This window comes from Eumetopias jubatus, unplaced genomic scaffold (assembly GCF_037043125.1).
Source record: "Eumetopias jubatus isolate StellerSeaLion01/CBP00866 unplaced genomic scaffold, mEumJub1_p1.0 scaffold_2, whole genome shotgun sequence".
Taxonomy (NCBI): domain Eukaryota; kingdom Metazoa; phylum Chordata; class Mammalia; order Carnivora; family Otariidae; genus Eumetopias; species Eumetopias jubatus.
The window spans coordinates 131,774,221-131,795,325 of NW_028274808.1; the positions used below are offsets into that span (position 1 = coordinate 131,774,221).

At 37.5% G+C, this 21,105-nt stretch overlaps 1 protein-coding gene across 3 annotated transcripts; it reads right to left on the bottom strand.

Annotated features, from left to right (window-relative positions):
* Positions 1-7,503, bottom strand: DMP1 (dentin matrix acidic phosphoprotein 1). Of its 3 annotated transcripts, none has more exons than XM_088020368.1 (5): positions 7,432-7,503; positions 6,484-6,531; positions 3,722-3,754; positions 3,487-3,534; positions 1-1,374 (listed from the first exon to the last, which is right to left on the bottom strand). In XM_088020368.1, exons 1-5 carry the CDS (start codon positions 7,483-7,485, stop codon positions 1-3), a joined length of 1,557 nt encoding a protein of 518 aa, XP_087876494.1. In that variant the 5' UTR covers positions 7,486-7,503. The 3 variants fall into 3 exon arrangements, with proteins under 3 accessions (XP_087876494.1, XP_027973544.2, XP_027973545.2); XM_028117743.2 differs by having other exon boundaries at positions 6,484-6,527; positions 7,428-7,485; XM_028117744.2 differs by lacking the exon at positions 3,487-3,534 and having other exon boundaries at positions 6,484-6,527; positions 7,428-7,485.
* Between the last annotated feature and the right edge of the window lie 13,602 nt (positions 7,504-21,105).

Consider the following 21,105-nt stretch of genomic DNA (forward strand, 5'->3'; position numbering starts at 1 on the left):
CTAATAGCCATCTTGGCAGTCATTGTCATCTTGATCCCCAATGGGTTTGTTGTGATAAGTATCAACTGTTAATTTTCTGCTTTCTATCTCAGTGTTTTTTGAGTGACCATCTTCTTCACTGCTTGATTTGTTCTCAGTAGAGTTGCTGTCTTCTTTTGATTTGCTGCTGTCCTGAGAATCACTGGCATCGTCTTCCTCAAACTGGCTGTCCTGCTCAGACTGGCTTTCTTCACTCTGGCTCTCTGCTGAGGCACTGTGAGACTGGAGGCCCTCCTGGCTAGAACTCTTCTCCTCCTCAGTGGACTCTGGGCTCTCCTCTGAGTCTTTGAGGCTTTCATTGGATTCACTGTCAGCTTGCTCCTCTGTGGATTCACTTTCTGAACTGGAGGGTTTATTCAAGCTGTTCTCTTCACTGGAGTCACTATCTCCCTGATCTTCTGAGTGACTGGTGGTGTTATCTGGGTTGTCACCCCTGGACTCACTCACCGCCTCTTCCTGAGATTCACTACTATTTTCCTGAGATGGCAGATCAACCTCTTGACTAGACTCACTGCTGGGGTCTTGTACATTTTGACTGTCTTCTTGAGACTGAGTCTCCTCACTCTCTTCTAGAGATTCACTCTCGCTGTTTTCCCTGGATTGGCTGAGGCCAGCTTCTTTGGAGTTGGTGTTTTCTGTTGAGTCACTCTTGATTTCTTCCGTTGTGTTGCTATCATCAAGCTCACCTATATCGTCTTCCTCAGAAATACGGGACTTTCTGAAAATTTTCATCCTGGGATACTCCACTGATTGGCTGTCACCTGAATCCTGAGTGCTTGCTTGCTCATCACTGTTTCCTTTTGATTCTTCTGATTTGACACCAGCACTGTTCATTCTGGAGTTGCCTCTGTCACTCCTGATAATGTCTGGATCGTCATTCTGCATTTCTTCATCACCAAACTCAGAGCCATCCCCATGGCTACTATCCCCTTCACTGCCTCCTCCCACCCAGTGCTCCTCACTCTCACTCTCTTGAGCAGAGTCACCTCTCTCAAGCCTGCTGTTCACCTCATCCTCATTGTCAAGGTCCCTGCTCTCACTGGTGGTATCTTGGGCACTGTCTTCTCCTTGCGGGGCACTGTCTTCCCTGGATTGTGTGATGTCAACTGAGTCCTCATTACTTTTGAGTCTGGAGTTTCCTCCTTGTCTCTCCTCAGGTCCTGGGCTATTGTCATCATCACCAAAAGTGTCATCTCCACTGTCATCTTCATCATCATCTTTATCATCTCCTTCTTTTCCTCCACTCCTAGAGAGGTCATCAGCTGCCCTGTGCACATTTTGATGATCATCAAGGCCCTCCTCTGATTCAGCACTGTCACTGGGGTCTTCATTTGCCTGGAGTTTGGGGTTAACAAACATGATCAGTACTCCAGGAGCTGATATAGAGGGTGTTATCTAGGCTCCTCCTACTTTTTTCTTATGTCCCTCCTTCTAATCCATGGTCAGTTTTCCTGCTCAATAACATGTCTACCAGAGGTTAAAGAGGAAAGTAGAGGAGTTGAAACTCAAGTCATTCCATTTTACATAGGCACAATTCACTCAGTGCTACAGAAACTTTCTTAAAAAGCTCTACAGAAATCACATTCATGAAACTCAAATCATATTGTAAGTCTGATTCCTGGAAGAAACGCTCAGGGAATTTTTTTTTTTTTTTTTTTTTGTACGTTAAAGAGATGTTTGAAATACTCATCAAATTGTTTGGCTTAAAACAGTTTTTAAAATCTTTAAAACAGATTTTAAAATGACCCAAATATTTTTTTCTTATCAACTCTGGGGGAGGGGAGAATGGAGTAGGGCAGTAGAATGAAACTTTTAGCTAAAACGAAAGTAAAATATTGTGGTAAGATATACATCTCACCCATACCGTATTTATACTTCATTCACACTGGCAGAGGCTTGCCTGCAGAAGGCTTAGCTAGGAGACTGCAACTAGCGGGACCACCAGGAAGGCTTAGTTCTAAGTGTGGGCTCAGAGAGATTATGCCCATAAGTCAAACAACTGGAAGGACTACACGGATAAGGAAGGATAGTGAGTCTTCATTCATTATGCTATGGAAAAATCTGCTCTCTTTACCATACCCCATAGCAGAGCATTCTTGCTGACTTTGTTTTTATTTTTCCACTTGTCCCTACTGATCAATATCTGACTTTACAGTTGGGAGTACAGAACGATGACATCTCCTCCTGTTGCTAGAGTTTACACTGGTATGCTGGAACTAAGCATCTTTTTAGCTCCCCATACCTCAAAAGGCACATATTGCACCCTTCTCAAGCGGGTACTATTATTCTCATTTGAGAGCTCGGAGAATATTAAGGCAATAAATCATAACATCTCCAGAAAACATCCCCAATTCTATGCTTATAAATTTTCCTAGAATGTTCCTCAGACAAAAGTGGTAAAAGACTAATAATTCATCTTCCACCTGGTTGAGTATAGAATACAACATGGATCAAAGCTTCAGGGAGAAACCTGGTTCCTGGAATCTCTGGAACCTCATGGGTTTGAGTTTGATCAAAATGATAGGACAGCCAAGAAAGTAATGACATTTAGTCTTGGGAAAATGGAAAAAAAAAAAAAAAGAGTGCACACATAAGAGGAAGAAAACCAATTTTTTCTTAAAGGATTGTAAGTCAGCTTTTCTTATTACAAGGGTCACCACTGAGACTTTTTTTATTTTTTTTAAAGATTTTATTTATTTATTCATGAGAGGCAGGGAGAGAGAAAGAGAGAAAGGGAGAGAGAGAGAGAGAGAGAGAGAGAGAAGCAGAGGAAGAAGCAGGTTCCCAAGGAGCAGGGAGCCCGATGCGGGACTCGATCCCAGGATCCTGGGATCATGACCTGAGCCGAAGGCAGACGCTTAACCATCTGAGCCACCCAGGCGCCCACCACTGAGACTGTTTTAAAGTCTCATTAAAAAAAAGTCTCATAAAAAAAATCATTACTAAAGAAACTGTTTCACTAAAGTTTTTTCAGGGCTTTCCTATTCTCTGCTCCAACAAGATCCTTGACATGGAGGAGATCTCTAGGCCCAGCAGGTACTTCATGTTAGCCAGGAAGCTTTCTCTGTCTGATCTGAACTGCTCCAATTGTAAAAGCAACATTTTACAGTGATAAATGAGCTATTACTTGTCTAACAGAGTCTAGGACCATTTGTGTGTGTGTGTGTGTGTGTGTGTGTGTGTGTGTGTGTGTGTTCTTTTTAACTAGAGGACCTCTGGGGCCACAATGTCTATAATCTGGCCCCAGTGATAAATATGGAATGAACAGCATGTCCACATCTGAATTCTCCCACTCATCTTTCTCTTCTTACTTTGTGGGATGATTTAGCTAGCATAACCAATGGTTAGAAAATATTACATTTAGAATGGTTGCAGGTGATTTAATCTAACATCATTTCCTTCGATTCCTAAGTAGCCTGAAAAGTTAAGAAAGGTCTGTTTAATTACCTGTTCCTCGGAGCTAACTTTACTTTCTTCTGATGACTCACTGCTCTCCTAAAAGGAAAAAAAAAGTTGTTTATTTTTCCTTTTAGCAATTCCCAAGGAAAGAAAAATATGATACACATAAATTGCTTGCGGTTTGGATTTACTGCTGTCCAAATGGCCTAAGGTAATGAGAAGAGTGTTAAAGTAAATTTACTGTATGAGATGTTTATAAAAAAAAATTGAATGACATAGTTACCAAAGGTGGTGTTGGTGTCTGAGCCAAATGACCCTGTAAAAAAAAGGAAGGAAAACAAGTTACTCCTTTAGAGACAGATCATGTCTTGCAGATATTTAAAATAATTTTAGTTGATTTTTTTTAGTTTCTTGATATAGAGTTTACATTTATATGAGTAATAATGACATTTTATGGTGAAATGGCTAAAAAGAGAATGTGAGATGGTCTGATGGCCTAGAAAGATCCTGTGATCTAAAAAACGTAGAAGATTGTTGTGTTTCTGATATTCACTTAGAGAAAAATATACTTTCTTTGAAGTTGGTTGTTTGTACAACCTAGATATAATGTAACATAGGAAAAAAAAAACAGCATTGGAATTTAGAACCCAGATTTAAGTCTCAATTAGCTCCTTGGTTTTGGTTTTAGCCCTGAAAACCAACTGTCTTGGTTTTAGTGCTGAAATTCACATGTTCCAGGAAACCCCTAAGTCTTGAATAAACTGTGATGTTTGGTCACTCTATGTGAATCTGGGCAATTCACTTCACCTTTCCAATGTCAATTTCTTATTCATAAATTAAGAATATTAGCAACCAGAGTGGAATAAGTCAATCAGAGAAAGACATGTATCATATGACCGCACTGATACGAGGAATTCTTAATCTCAGGAAACAAATTGAAGGTTGCTGGAGTGGTGGGGGGGTGGGAGGGATGGGGTGGCTGGGTGATAGACATTGGGGAGGGTATGTGCTATGGTGAGCGCTGTGAATTGTGCAAGACTGTTGAATCACAGATCTGTACCTCTGAAACAAATAATGCAATATATGTTAAGAGAAAAAAGAAGAAGATAGCAGGAGGGGAAGAATGAAGGGGAGTAAGTCGGAGGGGGAGATGAACCATTAGAGACGATGGACTCTGAAAAACAAACTGAGGGTTCTAGAGGGGAGGGGAGTGGGGGGATGGGTTAGTCTGGTGATGGGTATTAAAGAGGGCACATTCTGCGTGGAGCACTGGTGTTATGCACAAACAATGAATCATGGAACACTACATCAAAAACTAATGATGTAATATATGGTGATTAACATAACAATAAAAAATTTAAAAAAAAAGAAGAAAAACTAATGATGTAATGTATGGTGATTAACATAACAATAAAAAAATTTTTTAAAAAAGAATATTAGCAACCACTGTGCATACTCCATAGAGTTGCTCTGAGGACGAAATTGGAAGCATCTTGAAAACTATTTAATATGATATAAACTAAAGAAATAATCTATTTTGAGAACATCGCATTATAAAATTCAGTGGTAGATAAAACTGAATTGAGAAAGCCATTAAACCTTTCTTGAATCACATAAGATAACACACACACACACAAAACTAAGTTTGAAACTTAATTAGCCATCGTTCTGATTTATTTCACTTTTTTTTTATTTTATAAGAACTCTTAAGATTGCCTGTGCCACCTCTGGTGCCTTCTCCACATCTACACTCCCCCTTCCCCAGAAGCACAGCAAGATCCCAAAATCCCTTTTGGTTCAAAGCTGCTGAGCCATGAGTGTGAAGACCTGAGGTGCAGAGAAAAGCAGGGAGGAGCTGCTATCAGTGTGTCTTCAACAAGCCTCTCAGCATGCCAGGCAGGGGTATCTCCCCAGAAGAAGGAGCTCTGATCACTTAGTCTTTGCCCTGTGACATTGCAGGCAGGCACAATGGGAGACTCTCAGAGAGAACTCCGTCAGTTATCATTTGGAATTAAGGGCTAGAAGGGAGCGAGACACTGGTATTTTTCTCATACCAAAGCTAGACTTGAGAACCTAACATGTTTGTGGTGCTATTAGAGTCTTTGGTTGAATGAGAGAGAGGATCTATAGCGGCTGCTTTTCAATTAACCAGCTGAAGGACATCTCTGATGAAAGTTCATCTGAGAAATGCTGCAATGCCAATTCCAATCTCCAGCAGGGACAGAACCCCATCTCAAGCCTCTGACATTATCTGGCAACTGCTAATAATGCTGTGCCCAAGCGGCATGGTATGCAAAAGCCAGCAGGTAACAAGGTCATGAACAAAACACTCTGACCTAGCATAAGATTTCAAGCCTTCCTTGTAGTTTCAATCTTGAGAAGCTGTTGCCCTCCTAGACTTGGCCCCTTCCTGAGAGGGATATAACCCTAATAGAGAATGTGGATTCTGCAGCCAGAGTGACCTAGGTTTAAAGTCTGGCTCTAACACTTACCATGTAACCGAAACAGACTAGGTTACTCTCTGTGTCTCAGTGTTCTCTTGTAAAGCACATAACACAGCCGAGCAATGGTTCTTGAGTTCTTGAGAATTAGTAACTGTTGGGTTATTCAGAGTTAACACTCAATCAACATTAGCTATGATTCCAGAGACTCTAGTATCCTCTCATTCTTCTGTCTTTTCTCACTTTCCAGGACTTGACCTCCTGCCTGCCAGACATCTCCTGGTAAACAGATTTCTAGTCCTAATCCTTTAAAAGCAGCCTGGTTCACTGTCATCCCTTCCCTTCTACTACTGCGGACATCATTATGAAAATAAAGCTAAAGGGAAAAAAAAGTCTCCTCACTAAATTAGACTATTAAGTTGAAGTTGAAGCATTATATGAACTAAGTTTTTTCACATGAGCTAGAAATTATAGCCCTTACTACCTATATCTTAGGTAATATTAAGGTATTCCTTAAATCATTAGCAGTTTCAATATTTGTGGTGGAGCTAATATATTTAATAATATATTAAATATATTTTTAAAAAACCTTATTTCTACTCACCTTCCATTCTTCAGAGCTCTCAGATTCAGTATTTTGGTACCTGGCTACCTAGAAAATGTAGTACACATGGTTAACTCACAGAGAAATTTCCAAGGCAGTAGCTAGTAACACTTTACATATGTAGGAGCAGTGATGGTCAAATTTTAGCATGAATCAGAATCAGCTGGAGGCCTTTTAAACCACAGATTGCCCCATCCCTAGAGAGTCCGGCTCAGTAGGTCTGAGGTAGGACCCAAGAATTTACATTTCTGGGGCACCTGGGTGCGGCTCAGTTGGTTAAGCGACTGCCTTCCGCTCAGGTCATGATCCTGGAGTCCCGGGATCGAGTCCCACATCGGGCTCCCTGCTCGGCGGGGAGTCTGCTTCTCCGTCTGACCCTCTTCCCTCTCGTGCTCTCTATCTCTCATTCTCTCTCGCTCAAATAAATAAATAAAATCTTTAAAAAAAAAAAGAATTTACATTTCTAACAAAATTCTAGTTGATGCTGATAGCGCTGGTTGGAGGATGACACTTTGAAAACCACTGCTGATGAAGGAAAATGAGAATCATAGCTATATGATTGAACAGAATAAGGAATACCTCGGATAATTTTATCTTTTTTAAAGATTCTATTTATTTGACAGAGAGAGAGATAGCAAGAGCAGGAACACAAGCAAGGGGAGTGGGAGAGGGAGAAGCAGCTTCCCGCTGAGCAGGGAGCCTGATACAAGGCTCGATCCCAGGACCCTGGGATCATGACCTGAGCCGAAGACAGACGCTTAAAGACTGTCTTAACGACTTAACCATCCAGGTGCCCCTCGGATAATATTTTAAAGAAAACAGCTTCCTAAGAAACTACTGTTTTCATCTGACTAGAACTTATACAGGCACCTTGGCTTATAGCCAATTAACATTGTGGAATTTTAGGTATAAAAGGTTTATTTCATATATCCCTACCCTGATACTTACTGGAAGAGCACAGGACAACCCCCAAAGGAACATAAGCAGGATGCTGGTCTTCATAGCTGGGTGTGACACCTCTACCTGTGATAAGGACAGAAGATGTTTTCCTCTATGCTAAAGAAATATAGAAGTTTTAACTTTTTAACAGTTTCTTCCTACTAAAAAACACAACTTGTCCTAATGTCCGTCAGCTGATGAATAGATAAATAAAAGGTACTGCACTCATACAATGGAATATTATTCAGCCATAAAAAAGAATGAAGTACTGATACATGCTACAAAGTAGAGGAGCCTTGAAAACATTATACTGAGTGAAAGAAGCCAGACACAAAAGACCACATATTGTTTGACAACAGTTATATAAATTGTCCAAAATAGGCAAATCTATAGAGACAGAAAGTAGGTAAGTGTTTTGCCCAGAGTTGGAAGAGATGGGAGTTAAGGGGTGAATTTTGGAGGTGACGAAAGTGTTTTAAAATTGATTTTGGTGAAGTTGCACAACTCTGTGCAATGGCTAAAAATTATTGAGCTGTACACTTCAAGTTTGTAAAGTATATATTGAATTATATCTCAATAAACAGGTTAAAAAGAAACTTTACTTCTAAGAGATAAATTGGAAACATTTCAAGAGGAGGTCTATAAACACTTCTTCCCTAACACATAAAATATGATAAATGGAGGAACAAGTAAAGAAAGAGGAATAATTTCTGACCAATCACTTTTATGGTAATTATGCACCTTAGTGTGGCACAGCAACCTGGCAAATACACACATAACACAAAATTTAGTGATACCATTGATAGGTCATCTACATTTGTCTACACACACACATTCACACACACAGATACAAATTGCTTCTCATTCACATTTATAACTTCATAATAATATTTAGAGAAAATAGAATGATTTTGCACTTTTTTTCTTGATCTGAAGTATGGCAGCCTTCATATTACAACTCCAGAAAGCTCTTAATATCTACTGTGCTACAATTGGTCATACATTATACATAGATTGTGCTAAATTCTTTTAAATGTCACTCATGTTACTGAAGGATCTCAGGAAGATAAGACATTTGGGATATACTTGTGAATCATGCTAGGTAAAACCTACCAAATCAAAATGTATTTTCCTGGATGGTGGCTTCATTTCACACTTCAAGAACTGGTGATTTGGAAAACAACTTGTTCTATATCTAAAATAGATGTACTACATGCTAATGTAAAATGTTACTGAAATGATTTAAAGGGAAAATAATTTGCCCTGCACTTGTAAGCCCTGTGGCTGCCCTAACCAGTTTGTCAGACGGACTTCCAGACATTTTGTGAAAAAATGCTGCAAGTTTATTTCAGACTTCAGTTTTGTTTTTAAGTGCTGCAAATGGTTTTAACCTCTGATCTAGAAGGTAAGAATACACTGCTCACTAATGTCTGAATATGCTGAACAGTGCCTGTAACATGGCTCCAGAAGTCATTTGATCTTACTTTTTTAATTTATTCAAGAAAACAGTAGAAATCCTAAGAAGACTGAGAATGTTCCTCATTTCTACTTTCGTACAGTCCAAATGGCCCAATAGATTTCTCATTTTATGTCATGAACATTATCGTACTTCAACATAGTTATTGTTCATTTGTATTATTTTCTTTATTCTGATTCAACATAGTTCATATTAGTCCTTGTATTTTGATATTTTTATTTCTTTTTCAAATATTCTGCTTAATATTAACAGGAAAACCATAAAAATGCTCAACTGCATCTAAAACAAGCCTAATTTAAAAAGATAATTACTTTTTCTGAAAGAAACCAGAATATTTTACATCCTAAAATATGCCTTGACATAAAAATTATTTTGAGCTGAAGGCCCTTGAGAAACAGCAGATGCAAGAAAGATGCTCTGATCCTCCTTTTTCTTCCTGAAAGCAGGAAACTCCCATGTGAAAGGTGGCTTCCCTGTACCCAGAGGAGGGAAGACATTCTCATCCTCAGAGATAAGGGGTCAAGGCTGAGAGAAATCTGTACAAACAAACCTTGTTAAACTAATCCTATCTTCCCAATCACTTCCCTACAATTTACTGCCCCAGCCCAAACCCTTTTGTCTTGTCAGTTCTTCACAGAAGTATTGTTTCTTTATCTAAAAGGTAAAAAAAAGTGGGGTGCCTGGGTGGCTCAGTTGGTTAAGCGGCTGCCTTCAGCTCAGGTCATGATCTCAGAGTCCTGGAATCAAGTCCTGCATCAGGCTCCTTGCTCAGTGGGGAGACTGCTGCTCCCTCTGCCTGCAGCTCTCCCTTCTCATGCCCTCTCTCTCTTTCTCTCTCTCTCTCTGACAAATAAAAATCTTAAAAAAAATAAATAAATTTAAAAAAATAAAAGGTAGATAAGCTTTCTACTCTGGTCACTCCTTCAGGTCTTCATTCTCTTATGAAGGCTATCATCTAGATGTAAAAATTTTAATAAAACTTATGTGCTTTCCTCCTGTTAATCTGACTTATTTCAGTTTAATTCTTAGGCCCAGTGAAGACACTATGAGAGTAGAGAAAAATTTTTCCTTGCCTCTATTTCTCCTTAGTTCCCCCAATCAAAACTTTTTGTTTTTTTAAGTTCTTAGGTTCGTTTCTTAAGGAAAGGAAAGTTTCCTCTAAATATGATACTCTCAACTGCATGCCAGTGGTTTTGTCGTTACAGGTCAAATGAAAATTAGGCTGTTCACCATTTTAATTTTCAAACTGAAACTTGGATAAGGTGATAATCTCATGATGTTCTGAAAGCTAGCAGTATTTCAGACTTGATACAAGGCCAGTAAATACTGAGTTCTCCTGTTTTGTTTTGTTTTGTTTTTTGCTTCTCTTTTATCTAGATAGCCAAAAAAAAAAAAAATTTAGGGGACACTCTACACTAAAGAATGTTGGGCTTTTTACAAAGGAAATGTGTGCTTCCAGCGTTCAAGTTTCTTAGGGATGGAATATTATGAAACATGAGAGATGCAGTAACTTGTTTGTGCTTCTAAAAATACGATTTAGCACCCTAAGTGGTGCTAAATGGATACAGCAGTAATTTCCCAAACTAAAATAAAAGACACCCTGGGGTCCTCAAAGAGCTGAAGCTGCCTCTCATAGAATATAGTCGGCCATTGAGCATTAAAGGAAGTCAGATCTTAAACCCTATATTAGGCTTTCAATTAGTATTTTTAGAAGAAGAATTGTGCTTTTGTGAAATGTATTCCAAAGGAGAGCTGCAAACATTTATCAACTTTGTAACTACCATCCTAAAAAGGGTAGAAGCAGATATGAGGTAGCCCATATGCGGTAGCCCTATTCTGAATAATAAATTAGCAAAATAGCTATAAGCCTTCTTGAAAGAGATCAGTCCAGAACCCCAAGTTCTTTTTTGGTGATTGGTAAATGTAATTTCTACATTGTACATGCTGTCATTCTACAGTGAAAGCGTGTGACAAAAAGAAATCAGTAACCTCAACTTGTGTTCCACTTGCTTGAAGGGCAGTGGATGTAAAAGATTTTCAACTTTTCTCATTTTTTTCCCCAGAGTTGAAAAGACTCAAGATATTTAAGATCTGGAATAGGGAATTGCAGTCTCTCTCTGGCTACTCTCAAATATAGCCAGAAATTCTTTGTGCTTTCAAGAAAGGAGACTTGTTTTGAAATTTCCTCCAAGTTAAGGTTCACGTGTAAAGTATATATCTTCTTTTATGTAAACTGAAATGAAAGCAGTAAGCCAAAAGAAGGAAATAAAAGCTTGAAAAATCATAGGTTCATTTTATTATGTTTGATTTGCTTATTTCATTATGTTGATTAAACAACTTAGTGTTGTTATCTTCAATAATACAAATGAACAATATATCCATCCATTAGCAGTCAACAAATACTTACTGAGAATATCCTATGAGCCAGACACTGTTCTAGGTGCTGAGTGTACAGTAGTATGTAATAATGATAATTAGCTGGTCCTACAAAAGTAAAATTATCCAAACCCAACTAACCGGAACCTCCATTAGCTAGGACTTGTTTCATTACTACTCTTTGAAAATAAAATGGAATTTGGCCAGGATATGAATTCTATCAGGAATTCAGAACACCAAACAAATAAGGCAATAAAAATATCCAATCCTTCCAATTGTAATTGTCTTAAGTCAGTTATAATCAATCCCACATCATATGCCTTCAACCATAGTAAAATAACTCCAAGGTGCCCTAAGATTCAACATAGATTTGGAAGGCCTCTAAGCATCCGAGGCACATTGGTCCACATTACCATTTGGGGGTAGGTAAGTGGACTGATGCTTTTAGAAAATTGTTTGTTCACACATTTTAACCAACCACATCAAAGTAGGATAATCTCTTTGGCCCTCAGGTACACAGAAAGCATGGTTCACTAGAAGTTACTGCTCCTAAAGAAGACTGGTTGCTTGAAGTATTGCTATTACATGTGGGATTTTCTAGATGTAATAGAGAAAGCATTACCTGACCACAATGCCCATTTTCTATTATGGAAGACAGACACTTACAATATAGATGAAGTGGAATAAATGCAGCAAATAAAAATATGGATTTCAGTATATATATTCTTAGTCTTCTACATTAGAAAGTGTTTTTAAAAGACAGTTATATTCAACATCTTATTGAATTCTGACTGCAAGGCATCATGGTAACATGAATGCCTATGTAAACAATACAAAAGCATTGTAATTATCACATCCTTGGTTTATTTCAGTGGTCTTAGCATCTTCTTTTAGTTACTAAGTCCATAATGAGTATTTTTGGATACTATCTAGATGAATAGCATTAAATGGTTTTTAATTTAAAAGACCATATTTTGGAAGTCCTGCCAGTCTAATTTAGGTTCTTTCATAATATTTTGTAGGCCATGAACATCACTACATCCATGAAACCTAAATGTTAAAAGTTTTATTTGTTTTGCTAATTAAAGCTAACCTTCAAAATTACTTTCCATCTGTCTCCTGTTCAGTAAACTCTTCCTTTCAGAAGTACTATACAGAGATCTAATTAAAGTAGTACAGAGAAAAACATCTGGCTCTGTTGACTTAACATGTCATTTTCATATCAATATTTGCTGTGGCATAAACAACAGGCACAAAAATGGGAATCATTTTAACCCAAGGCTCAGCTCTCTCCATCTTTCTCTGCATGGCATAATGCCTCTCAACATGTGTACATGTTTAATATTTTCCAAACATAGCAGAAATCATTTAAAAAGTTTTTTAAAAAATGAAAATTTCTTACCCTCTTCAGTTCACAAAGACTTTTCCCCCGAAGTCTCAACAATGAGGCTGAAGTTCTGACAGAGGAAATTAATGCCTAGTGAAGCCACTCTTGTGTCAATGTTCTGATGTTCATTTCTCTAATGGTGCAGGAATTTAAACTCTACTTCAGCTCTTCATAGCCAATCAACCTCAGGCTGGGGGTGACTGACATCACAAGGTGTCACCGGGACTCCAGTACACCCACACTTCCTCCAACTTGCAGAGGCAGATTTTCCCTAAAAAGCTCTTGTGGTTCCCAAATGACTAGACTAGTTTCCATTAAATTGAAGATCTTCCTAAAGCTTTATTTTGATTTCTAAATATATGTCATTCACATCCATGCAGGCTTATGAGCATTATAAACAATGACAATGTCTTCCACCCACTGATAGATCCTAGCAGACACATGGATGGGAAAAGGAGAGTCAAGGAGTGGGTAGCAAGTTTCCTGTTAATGTACATTTCCAGATTGGACATGAAGAACCCCCTAAAATACTAGATTTGCCTAAATTGTTGGTGTTGAGAATATGAGCTTTTATCCTTTCCCTTCTCATCTTTTAACAACCTCTACTATTTCTCTCCTTTTCCTCTCATCTCCCTACCCCCATATACACACAAAGGTCTAAGATTCTTAGTAATCTAATGAAGTATTACAGAATTCTGTGGTGATTGGAAATGTTAAAGCACCACCCTAAGTAACTTATGTTTTTAACCAAAAATAATTTAAATCTAACACTGCATTATTCGCTCCAACTGCTCGCCACATTTTAGATTTAACTCTGATGACTCTTTGAAATCAGAATCCGATTAAGGGGAAGCCTAGTTGAGTGGCATACAGAGAAACCAATTTCCAAGGGACTCTCTGCCATCACTGAAAATGTAATGAAACAGATAAAATAGTATTTACTGGGGCTCTTCATGGGGTGTACTGAAAATTGTTGTAGGGAGCAGGAAGTGAGTTGACACCTTCCAATGGAGCATGCTCAAGTAACAATAGAATGACCACTGAACAACTGTTACAAGAATATGTTACCAGGGGCACCTGGGTGGCTCAGTTGGTTAAGCATCCGACTCTTGATTTTGGCTCAGGTCATGATCTCAGGGTCATGAAATTGAGCCCCATGTTGGGCTCCACGTTGGGCTCCACGCTGGGCATGGAACCATGCTGAAGATTCTCTCTCTCTCTTCCTCTCCCTTTACCCCCCCATAAAAAAATAGAAAGAAAGAAAGAAAGAAAGAAAGAAAGAAAGAAAGAAAGAAAGAAAGAAAGAGAAAAGAAAGAAAAAGGAAAGAAAGAAAGAAAGAAAGAAAGAAAAGAAAGAAAGAAAGAAAAAGAAAGAAAGAAAGAAAGAAAGAAAGAAGGAAGGAAGGAAGGAAGGAAGGAAGGAAGGAAGGAAGGAAGGAGGAAGGAAGGAAGGAAGGAAGGAAGGAAGGAAGGAAGGAAGGAAGGAAGGAAGAAAGAAAAAGAAAGAAAGAAAGAAAGAAAGAAAAGAAGAAAGAGAAAGAAAGAAAGAAAAGAAAGAAAGAAGGAAGGAAGGAAGGAGGAAGGAAGGAAGGAGGAAGGAAGGAAGGAAGAAAGGAAGGAAGGAAGGAAGGAAGAAAGAAAGAAGAAAGGAAGGAAGGACGGAAGGAAGGAAGGGAGGGAGGGAGGGAGGGAGGGAGGAAGAAAGAAAGAAAAGAAAGAAAGAAAGAAAGAATATGTTACCAGAATTTAACTTCCTCAAGAGTGGGGATGTTTGCTTTGTTTACTGGTGTATACGCAGGGCCCTAATACCCAGGTTCCTGAGTCATAATAAGCACTCAGTAAATACTTTTATGAATGACTGAATAGATTGACTTTAAAATGGGCCAATTTATTAGTTTGTGCAGAACCCATATGACTCACTCTAACTTTTCTGAATGTGTTAATGATTTTGGGAATTTTTAATTGATACCCCTCCCAACCTGATTCTAGAGAATTGTGGTATCCAACTTTATCGAGAAAACTAATACCAAATAATTGGATTTTTAATTTATTCAAATTAAACTGCAGTGAGGTGGGAGGGGGCAAAAAATGAGGAGAAAGGAGTCTACTTTTATAAAAGGTTGATTAGAAGACCAGAGTTCATATGAGGAAGCTATAAATTCCCAATGTTCCACTCTGGCTCTCAATTACACTGCCAGGTGGTTTTATAGGTCTTAACTGAGGTCTGTCACAAAATAATCTTTTAATCTTATGTCAGAGTGGATTCTGGGAAGATTTTGGTGGAGGATGTTACAGGACATTATTTTAGAATCTCTCTAAATCCCTCCATAAAAATAGTGCAACTTGGGGTGCCTGGGTGGCTCAGTTGGTTAAGCATCCAACTCTTGATTTTGGCTCAGGTCACGATCTCAGGGTCCTGAGATGGAGCCTCGTGTGGTCTCCACACTCAACAGGGAGTCTGCTTGAGACTCTCTCTCCCTCCCTCTTTGCCCCTCCCCCTGCTCTCACACATGCTCTATGCTCTGTCTTTCTCAAGTAAATAAATCTTTTAAGAGAAAATGCAACTAGATAATACAACAAAAAACAATGAACAACATTTACAGCAAATATAAATGTTGTAGTTGCCCATTGTTACATTAAAAACCATTCCAAAACTTTGTATCTTAAAAAAACAACCATTTTATTATGGTTGTTGGGGCTGCAGTAGTCTGGGGACTCAATTGGAATAGAGTTATTCAAGGCAGTTATCTTATATGGTTGTTGTCTGGGAGTTCAGCTGATACTGTTATTCTGAACACTTCAGTTCTTTATTTGGCCTCTTTTTGTGGCTTGGCCTTCTCACATGGTGGCTGGGGTCCAAGAGCTGCCCCAAATGTCACTGTGTACATTCTATGGTCAGATCAGTCACAGGGCCATCCCAGACTCAGAAGGAGAAATCTGCCTATTGATGTGAGGATCAGAATGAATGTACACAGGAAACACAGGAAATGTGAAGCCATTTTGGAGACTGGTTACAACACTACATGATAGGTTATACCCACAAACTCCAAACAAAGTGGCTGAAGAAATACTGCCAACTGCCACAAGACCTACATCATCTATGCAGGAGTAAGCAGAGAGAAGCATTCATAATGATTCCAAAACCAAAACAATACCAAAAAAACCCCTAATTGCCCAACATTGGAAGATGCTAGCAACTCATTATTTTTTTAATTGAAGTGTAGTTGACATACAATATTATATTAGTGTACAAACATAGTGTGTACAAACATTAGGCATACAAACATAGGTGTACAACATAGTGATTCAGCATTTATATACATTATGAAGTCATTACCATAATCTAGCTACCATTGGTCCCCATACAAAATTGTTACATATTATTAACTATATTCCTTATGCTGTACATTGTATCTCCATGTCTTATTTATTTTATAACTGGAAGTGTGTACCTTTTAATCTCCTTCCTCTATTTTGTCCCTAAAACCCATTCCCCCTGGCAACCTCTAGATTGTTCTCTATATCTATGAGTCTATTTCTGTTTTGTTTTGTTTGCTTTGCTTTTTAGATTCCACATATAAGTGAAATCATATGATATTTATCTTTCTTTGTCTAATTTATTTCACTTAGCATAATACCCTCTAGGTGCATCCATGTTATTGGAAAAGGCAAGATTTCATGGCTGAGTAATAATCCATTGTGTATATACACCACATCTTTATCCATTCATCTATTGATGGACACTAAGTTTGCTTCCATACTTGGCTAATGTAAATAATGCTGCAGTGAACATAATGGTGCATATATATTTTCAAATCAGTGTTTTCATTTTCTTTCAGTAAATACCCAGAAGTGGAATTGCTGAATCGTATGATATTTCTATTTTTAATTTTTTGAGGAACCTCCATACTGTTTTCCATAGTGGCTGCATCATTTTGTTCCCACCAACAGTGCACAAGTGTTCTCTCTTCTCCACATCCTTGCCAACACATGCTGTTTCTTAGGTTTTTGTTTTGGGTTGGTTTTTTGTTTTTGTTTTTGGGGGTTTGGGGTTTTTTTGTTTTGTTTTGTTTTGGTACTAGCCATTCTGACAGGTATGAGATGATATCTCATTGTGGTTTTGATTTGCATTTCCCCAACAATAAGTGATATTGAGCATCTTTTCATGTGTCTTTTGGCCATCTGTATGTCTTCTTTGGAGAAATATCTATTTAGGACATCTGCCCATTTTTTTATATTGAGTTATGTGAGTTCTTTCCATATTTTGGATATTAACTCTTTAATACATAAATTATTTGCCCATATCTTCTCCCATTCAGTAGGTAGCTTTTTGTTTTATTGGTTTCCTTCTCTGTGCAAAAGCTTTTTTAGTTTGATGTAGTCCTACTTGTTTATTTTTGTTTTTGTTGCTTTTGCTTAAGGAGACAGATCAAAAAAATATTTCTAAGACTAATGTCAAAGAGCCTGCTACCTATATTTTCTAGGATTTTTAAGGTTTCTAGTCTTGCATATAAGTATTTAATCCACTTTGAGTTTATTTTTTATATGGTATAAGAAAGTTTCATTCTTTTGTATTTTAGCTGTCCAACTGAAGATTAATTGACCGTATAAGTATGGGGTTTATTTCTAGACTGTTTTGTTCCATTGATCTATGTGTCTGGTTTTGTGCAAGTACCATACTGTTTTGATTACTATAGCTTTGTAATATAGTTTGAAATCAGAGAACATGGGAACTCCAGTTTTGTTCTTCTTTCTCCAGATTGCTTTAGCTATTCAGGGTATTTTTTGGTTCCACACAAATTTTAGGATTATTTGTGCTAGCTTTGTGAAAAATGCCACTGGTATTTTGATAGGGTTTGCATTGACTCTGTAGGTTGCTTTGAGCACCATGGACATTTTAGCAATATTAATTATTCCATTTCATGAGCATAGTGTATCTTTCCATTTATTTGTGTCGTCTCCCAATTTCTTTTCTCAATATTCTTAGCTTTCAGAGTACAGGTCTTTCCCCTTTTTGCTTTAATTTATTCCTAGGTATTTTATTCTTTTTTATGCAGTTGTGAGTGGCATTGTTTTCTTAATTTTGGTTCCCAATAGTTTACTATAAAACTCATTATTTTATAACTTTATATAAAATAAAATAATTAGGGGCACCTGGGTGGCTCAGTTGGTTAAGCGACTGCCTTCAGCTCAGGTCATGATCCTGGAGTCCCGGGATCGAGTCCCGCATCGGGCTCCCTGCTCAGCGGGGAGTCTGCTTCTCCCTCTGACCCTCTTCCCTCTCGTGCTCTCTGTCTCTCATTCTCTCCCTCTCAAATAAATAAATAAAATCTTTAAAAAAATAAATAAATAAATAAATAAAATAAAAATAAAATAATTAAGCACTTATTCTCTTTCCTTATGAAATATACCACTAAGTTACAGATGAGGAGGTTTCTCTTTATAGACATGAATGAAGAGAAATGACATAATTAGAATACCACCATTTTGCAAACCCAAATCAAACTGCAAACTCAGTCAGCAGAACCCAGACTGGAAAAATATATAGGAAAAACAGCCTGGTTTCATCAACAAATAAGTTGTAAGTAAGATAGTAAGAGAGAGAAACCTATAGATTCAGGTAGAGTTCTAAGAGACATAGCAACCACCATGTGTAGTAATATGTGAATTTTATTCGTATCCTAATTCTAAAAAACATGCTGAAAAAATGACATTTATTAAACAATTGGAGATGTGAACATTGACTTGAAATTTTATGATTTTAAAGAATTACTGGGGCGCCTGGGTGGCTCAGTCATTAAGCATCTGCCTTTGGCTCAGGTCATGATCCCAGGGCCCTGGGATCGAGCCCCGTGTTGGGCTCCCTGCTCTGTGGGAAGCCTGCTTCTCCCTCTCCCACTCCCCCTGCTTGTGTTCCCTCTCTCGCTGTGTCTCTCTGTCAAATAAATAAAATCTTTAAAATAAAAAAAAGTTAAAAAAATTATTATTATTAGCATGATAATGGGATTGTAGTATTTATTTAAGCATTCTTAAAGAAACAAATGCTATGATGTGTAGAATCTGCTTCAAAGTAAAAGAGAAAGGGTAAATGGGTAGGGAAATAGATGAAGTCATTTTTGTGTGAGTTAATCACTGCTGAAGCTATGGATAATAATTGTATTATACTATTTTCTCTAATTTTATATATTTTGAAATTTTCCATTATAAAAAGTTATGGACAAAAATTATGTCTGATAATTAACCAGGCCTTCAGTATGCATAGCGTCGTAAAATGTTATATGGTCTAGAGAATCTACTTCTTTATTTCATAATATTAATATGAAATTCAGATTCTTTTTTTAAAGATTTTATTTATTTATTCATGACAGAGAGAGAGAGAGAGAGAGAAGCAGAGGGAGAAGCAGGCTCCCAAGGAGCAGGGAACCCGATGCGGGACTCGATCCCAGGACCCTGGGATCATGACCTGAGCCGAAGGCAGACGCTTAACCATCTGAGCCACCCAGGTGCCCTGAAATTCAGATTCTTTAAAATTAAAGGGTAACTTTATAAAAATTATAAAATTGTTATCCTTAGAAGAATTAAGATTTTATTTTTTTTAATATTTTATTTACTTGTCAGACAGAGAGAGAGAGAGAGAGAGAAAGTGCACAAGCAGGCAAAGGGAGAAGCAGGCTCCCCACCGAGCAGGGAGCCCCATGTGGGGCTCGATCCCAGGACCCTTGGATCATGACCTGAGCCGAAGGCAGACGCTCAACGGACTGAGCCACCCAGGCACCCCAAGAATTAAGATTTTAAAGTAGAATCTATACAACTTAAGTATATGAAATGCAGATGAAATAATTCATTTTATTATATATGAATTATATTTATTAAAATGCAAACAACACAATAATAAGCATTCGATAAGATGAACTGATAAAATACATATATTAAAGACTAATTACAATTATAATTTCTTATTCATGTGATATTATAGTTTTGAATTTAAGTAGGTAAAATAAGACACATCAAATAGTGTGGCATCTTTCTCCGGGCAATATTCTTATGAATTAGTGTCTTATTTTCATTTTAAAACATGTAATTTAGATAAAGTAAGGTTAGTTTCTGGAAAAAAATGAAACAAGTTTTTTTCTAATTCCAGTATAGTTAGCATTAATGTTATATTAGTTTTAGATGTACAATATAGTGATTTGACAATTCTATACATTGCTCAGTGCTCATCATGATAAGTGTACTCTTAATCCCCTTTACCTATTTTATCCATTCCCCCCCCCCACCTCCCCTGTGGTAATCATCAGTTTGTTCTCTATAGTTAAGAGTCTGGTTCTTGGTTTGTCTCTTTTTTTCCTTCATTCATTTCTTTTGTTTCTTAAATTCCACGTATGAGTGAAATCATATAGTATTTGTCTTTCTCTGACTGACTTATTTCTCTTAGCATTACTTCTCTAGATCCATCCGTGTTGTTGCAAATGGCAAGATTACATCTTTTTATGGTTGAATAATATTCCATTGTGTGTATATATGTATGTGTGTGTGCATGTGTGTATGTATATGTATACCACAGCTTCTTTATCCATTCATCTATCGATGGACACTTGGGCTGCTTCCATAATTTGGCTATTGTAAATAATGCTGCAGTAAACATAGGAGTTCATGTATCTTTTCAAATTAGTGTTTTTGTACTCTTTGAAACAATTAAGTTTTCTTAAATTTGTGTTTACATATTTATAAAACATTTACTTAGTTGTTGGTTTTTGTATCGTGTGTTAGAAACTGTTCTAGGCACTGGCGACAGACACAACCTCTCTACTCTAGGTTCTACCAATAAAAAAACACATACGAAGTACAGTATAACATGACATCTTAAAAAATTAATAGTCTATGGTAGATAATACAGTTCCCTAATCTATATCTATGTATTTAATAAGCCCTGTAGCACCATATTATTTGTATGAATTCAAAACACATATCCAAAACAACACAGTAGAGTTTTCTAAGTTACATGTAAAGGCATACACCAAAATATGAGATTCCAGCTGCCTGTGGAATATGGGGATAGAGAAGAAGAGAAAGAGCATGGGAATTGAAGCTAAAAGGAGAAAATAAAATAATAGCATGTTATGAACTGAAAATAGTTAACTCAATTATATGCTACCTAAGGCAAAACAGCAGTGGATGAGGCAGAAAATGTGAAGGAAGAAAAAAGAAAATTCTGCCTAGAATTATTACATATCATTTTTACTAACATTCCATTCATGATAATTTGTGATATGGCCATATCTGAATGCAAAGGGGGAAGGGATGTGGTCTTGAGCTGGGCAAGTGCCTTCCAGAGACAACTCTCCACGTTGAAGAAGAAAGAACACACATGTTTGGTAGATAGCTAGATTTTCTGCTTGCCTGCTAAAACCTGCTGGGCTTAAGAACATGTTCAAAGATATAC

Excerpts from the sequence above, each read along its gene's own strand:
- DMP1 (XM_088020368.1), bottom strand. The coding sequence starts at position 7,485 with ATGAAGACCAGCATCCTGCTTATGTTCCTTTGGGGGTTGTCCTGTGCT. Across the intron at positions 3,535-3,721 it reads AGACACCAACACCACCTTTG|GAGAGCAGTGAGTCATCAGA; the intron begins GTAACTATGTCA and ends TTTTCCTTTTAG. Across the intron at positions 1,375-3,486 it reads AAGTTAGCTCCGAGGAACAG|GCAAATGAAGACCCCAGTGA; the intron begins GTAATTAAACAG and ends CCCAAACTCCAG.